The sequence below is a fragment of the Arctopsyche grandis genome, chromosome 1 (genome assembly GCF_051622035.1).
Source record: "Arctopsyche grandis isolate Sample6627 chromosome 1, ASM5162203v2, whole genome shotgun sequence".
Lineage (NCBI taxonomy): Eukaryota > Metazoa > Arthropoda > Insecta > Trichoptera > Hydropsychidae > Arctopsyche > Arctopsyche grandis.
The window spans coordinates 10,682,259-10,687,606 of NC_135355.1; the positions used below are offsets into that span (position 1 = coordinate 10,682,259).

The window sequence follows — 5,348 nt, forward strand, 5'->3', positions numbered from 1 at the left end:
TAACTGTACTCTGATTGAATTCCAGAACATTGACAAATAAGACTAAATCTGACCATTGCTTGTTTGATCTATTTTTATTAATAAAATATGTTGCAAAAAGCTTTACATTAACATTTATTTTAAAATACTTGGAAGGCGATGGACTCGAGAAGTTTGTCAGAAATAATACTAAAAAATGAGCAATATGGCAAAGTATGAAAACGATCGAATAAGAGGCAATGTTTTTCCTGAATTGTAATCATAAGTGAAACGTAAAGGAGGTTTGTAAAAAAACAACTTTTTTACTCGGGATTTTTAGATAGGTAAGGAAAATTAAAGTCATCACATAAAAAAAATATTCAAATAGAAATATATTTCAGTTAAAATTGACATTCAACTTTACATACAAACGCCAGAGACATTTGATCAGGAGCGTCGCGTATAACATGAAAACATTGAAAATAACTTTAACGTGTCTGACACCATCTCAAAGTTTCAACATTTTATTTGATATGAACAAAATACGCATGCCAAATAAGATTTCCTCTCATGCATTTAATATATTTACAATTCAAAAATAATATTGACATTAAACAAAAGAAAAATTTATTTAATTTAAATTTTTTTCGAAGAAAAAAATAATGGGAAGTGATGTTAGATAACTCACATGTCATGTTCAATATTTAGTACCATACCACATAAAAAAATATATAGATTTATTTCCATTTAAGTGCTATGGAAATAACTCGCGACATTTCGAACGCGAGTTTCCAAAAGCGAACAATATAATTTACACATTTCGAAATTTTCCAAATACACGGAAAATCACATTTAATACTTAAGTTGACTCTAATCAATTTATACGATGAATAAAAATTTGTACAATTGAACAAATAAAGCAATGAATTATACGGAAATAACCAAATAATCTCAATATTAATATTATACAATCCACTTTTAGAATAATTGTACGATTATAGAAGATATAGTATTCTACTCAGTTTCGCCAAATATACAGTCAGATCATACTTACACTGTGTACTCGCTTACCATTAATTTATTTTATTAACATCATATTTCAATTTCAACCACAAATTAATACACCAATAACAACTATGCATTCAAAAAGTAACATTCTTCCTTAATTCTGTATTACATTTAAAATATATAATTTTATTAAGAAGACAGCAATAACATATTGTAGTATTGTAAAATAGAGCAACCATTTCATATTTTTCAACATTACAGATTTTATATTACTACTAAATGAAATTTGAATTTAAAAAATTATAATATAAGAGTAAGAAAATGTTGCACATTCAATTTATGTTAACTCAGAAAAATTAAACTGAGTTAACTATTAAGGAAACAGTTTTACGTAAATATACATTAAGGACAACGGAGTACAAATAAGATAGATATAATGCAACAGATTCTAACAAAAATTAAAATGCATTTAACAAAATATTGGAAACTAATTTATCTTGTAAAGAAAGACAATTGTGCTGATGTTGAGCAAGAATGGAATTTACACATTCGACATTTTGGCAGCTGATGTTATTTAGTTTTGGTCTGATTGGTAGACCGGGCTCTCAGATTCTTGTTGGTATTCTGATCCACTTCAGGTAAATCGGACTCTTCCACACTAGAGCGCTTACCTGTAAATGTTTCATAATAACATTATATTTTTATTATACATATACATACATACATATTTCAACTCTCAAATTATACCTTTATCTTTCTTAATTTTATCTTTTTTGACGGGCTTAACTTTAGTTAACAGCGCTATTTCTTGGGCACGCATTTCTTTAACTACAGCAATTTGTTGTGTTATGAAATTATACATTAAATAGATCTAAAAATAAATAAACACAAATTTATTAAAAAAAGTTTATGCATATGAAAATAAAAAGATAACAGGATATGAACAAACCTGCAGAGCACCAACTGTAAGTAACGCTCCAAATCTAATTGCAGGTTGAACGGCACCTTCTTGTGCAAGTCCGTACCAGAACGTAAGTACGGCAACAACCATCGTACACAACCTTACAGAGACAAACACTATCATGTTGCCATATCTGAGAACTGTATTAAAATAATATTATATGTACATATATGTATATAGGGTTAATTAAAAATATTTTCAAATAAAAAAAAGATAATACTTACGTCTGGCAACTTTATCTTCACGGTCAGCTCTAATGATACCGTCCAACTTTGTCAGATGAACAAACAATTCTCCAATACCATGCAACACAACCAAGCAAACTCCAACACGTTGGAAGCTGGAATTAAATACTTTTGTTATTATTTAAGCACTCTTAATTGGATATATGTACATACATGCATATGTACAATATTTAATATCAATTGATATTAAGATATAACCTGAAAGCGTAAGCAGCGAGGGTGAGAGAGAAACCAGCTACAGCTTGTTGTATACGTGGTGACCAATCTTCACGTTTGATTCTTTGGAAGTAAAGTTCTGGAATTGCATGGAACCAATACGATGCTTGCACTACCCACCATAATTTCAGAAGGAAACTCATGGGATGATTTGGATACCCTGAAAAATTATAATACAATGTTTTAAACACATATGTACGTACATAATAAAATATAACACATGTGATTCCATTTTGCACAGTCATCTATATGGAAGAGTACACACATTAGCAATTTTTATATTTATTCCAGTTGTTCGCTGAACCGTGAAATTTACTACACAGCAAATAATTATTAAATATTGTTTTCTAATGTAAGTGATGACTCGTGCTTCACATTAATTCACTTATTAACCCTTTGAGTGGTGACGTCTTTTCTGTTGAAAGCCCGCCACGCTGAAAATTTCGCCAACATTTCCAACTAGAATTATTTAGAAATCCAATAGAAAGCGGGTATAAAAAAATTATGGCTAACCCAAACAAACCCCAGATAACTACCGCCGAGAATTTTGAGTTTTGTAAAGGTGGGTTTAGACTCTCTAATATATCTTGCAACAATATAAAATAAACAAAAGAAGTCTATTAATGAATGTATTTGTGCAAAACTAGTTCCATCTTCTTCATTGTTGTTTGAATTTAATGCTCACAACCTAAATGCCAAACCACAATCTAAAATACTTAACAGTTAGGATTTCCATCGAGTAATTCTGCTATGATTATAAATTCAGAAATTCCGGTGTAAATGGAGTCTTTATAAACGTTGATAAATGAATGACACGGATTACACGACCCATGTTCAATGAATTTTTTTTCAATGCTACCTTTAAAGACTTAGGTAGTATTTTTGTTTACTTTGTACATGCTCAATATACAACGCCTATCAGCGTTTTACAGGCCCGTGGACTTGTCAGCAAAACGTCAATTGGCGTTGGTCAGCATTCAAAGGGCTAAACTATAGTAATAAAAAAACAATTCTTACCGTCCCACAAAAGTGTAAAGTTGAACAGAAAACCTTCTCTCAAAATAGCGTCACATCCCCAAAGAACACTCATCAAATAAAATATTATAAGTTGACCCGACTCGTTCAGTGAGTTTAATCTCGATTTTGACAGGTGGAAACGTTTTGAAATTTTCTACAAAAAATATGCATCGTTAATAAATATACATCAACAAAGAAACTATTCAAAAGATTCAATTTTACAAATTCTAAAAATATTATACGTACATCCAAGAAATATTCTTGAACTATAGCGTGCATTACGATGCATACTAATGAATAGAAAAACACAGCACATGCATCTTTCCAGCCAGCTTCATATGAATATGCCTCTCCTTGAGGATTTTCTTTACTCGGATCGGCTCCACTTACGTTATGATGCAGTGTGATGAAAAGACTGGCTATCGGACTAGTAGCCTGAAAAATCCCATTGACAATTAAAAAAATATATATATATAAATATATGTATGTATATACAACACATTACATAAAAAATACATCAGAATTTTAGATTTCAATAACATAAATAAATAGAAAGATAAAATTATCAAAACTTTTACCTAAACTTAAAGATAAATTAGGATTTAGGAAGCATTGATACGGGATAACTCTTTTCAATTCATAATCCGATTTTCGATTATTTGATCATGGTTTATAATATTGTATAATCAACTTTTAGTAAAAATATTTTCACCATTAATTGTCAAATTATTCTTACTAGAATCTTAAAAGAATTTTTATTGTCTGTTGCACTCCACGAAAATAATTTAAAACAAAAATAGCATAGGTAATTGTACAGATGTGGCGATTGAAATTTTTATGATAATCATTGATACGTGGAGAGATAATAATTCATCTAATCGACAGCATTTTATCAACCTTCCAAAAATGAAAATTCAACCGAATGCAGGTATGCGACCTACATCACTCAATAAGAACAAAAACAATTAATTGTTTAAGTATTGACCATCTGACCAGTGGAATCTCAATGAAAGTAAAACACCATCACATACGCACGTCCACCATACTGAAACGAGACGCAACTTGATGAGTGGCCACGCTAAATACTACAATGGTGTTTACATATGGCAGATATTTGGGACACGTCTACCGAGTTTCGGTCGAAGAAAAGCGTCTGCAGATGGATGGTCTGTGGACGAAGGGTGAAGGGTGAAGGGTGAAGAGTGAACGACGTGAGAGAGAGAGAGAGGAGATCTCACCTGCACCATCAGTCCGATGAGAAAGAGCATAGCGATACAAGAGACGATGTCAGCATGGTTCTGTAAAATGAACTCGTGGCTGAGGATGGGCGGGTTTTTGGCGGAGGCCTTTCGGCCCATTCCTGGCTTCATCACCATGGTGACGATTAACGATTGACGATTGACGATTGACGATTGACGATGACAGTCGGGGAAGAGACGCACGCCTCAAAACAGTGACAGTGACAGTGACAGTGACAGTGACAATGACAGCCCTCACCGGTCGACTGCCGACTACCGACTGTCGACTGGTGAGCGGCGAACGGCGAACGGCGAGCAGCGAACGGCTAGCAGCGCTGCCCCGTCAACTGACACGCCGACACGACACGCCACGCCGACGCGCCACTCCCAACACCGATCTTTTCACGACCACTACCCACTTCCCTTCCTTTACCCAAAATCCCACCTAATGAATCAAGCCTTGTCGTTTTAACCACGACGGTGGCAGTCAGAATCTGGATCGTTGATTTTTTTTTATATTGTACATATTTAAAAGTTTGAGACTACTGCTGTAGCGTTGCTAAGCCCGTGCGGTGAGTGCGGTCTGCACCGGGTAACACCATTTTTGGGGTGACACCAAATTGTTCAAATTAAAAAACCGCTAATTCGACATATTCGTTGTATGACAGTCCTCGAGCGGCTACACGCCTCATTGCAATTACTATA

At 33.5% G+C, this 5,348-nt stretch overlaps 1 protein-coding gene across 1 annotated transcript; it reads right to left on the reverse strand.

Annotated features, from left to right (window-relative positions):
- Positions 1–326: 326 nt before the first annotated feature.
- Positions 327–5,085, reverse strand: TRAM (translocating chain-associated membrane protein 1). The gene is made up of 8 exons (XM_077440055.1): positions 4,644–5,085; positions 3,652–3,840; positions 3,406–3,559; positions 2,371–2,548; positions 2,152–2,267; positions 1,916–2,067; positions 1,714–1,837; positions 327–1,637 (listed from the first exon to the last, which is right to left on the reverse strand). The coding sequence occupies exons 1-8, from the start codon at positions 4,779–4,781 to the stop codon at positions 1,537–1,539; spliced, it is 1,152 nt and encodes a 383-aa protein (XP_077296181.1). The 5' UTR covers positions 4,782–5,085; the 3' UTR covers positions 327–1,536.
- Positions 5,086–5,348: the final 263 nt, after the last annotated feature.

Bases quoted from the DNA above. Each gene is read 5' to 3' on its own strand.
- TRAM (XM_077440055.1), bottom strand. From the start codon at position 4,781: ATGGTGATGAAGCCAGGAATGGGCCGAAAGGCCTCCGCCAAAAACCCG. The intron at 2,549-3,405 runs GTAAGAATTGTT...ATAATTTTTCAG, and splicing joins CTTTACACTTTTGTGGGACG to GGTATCCAAATCATCCCATG. The intron at 1,838-1,915 runs GTTTGTTCATAT...ATTTATTTTTAG, and splicing joins TTACAGTTGGTGCTCTGCAG to ATCTATTTAATGTATAATTT.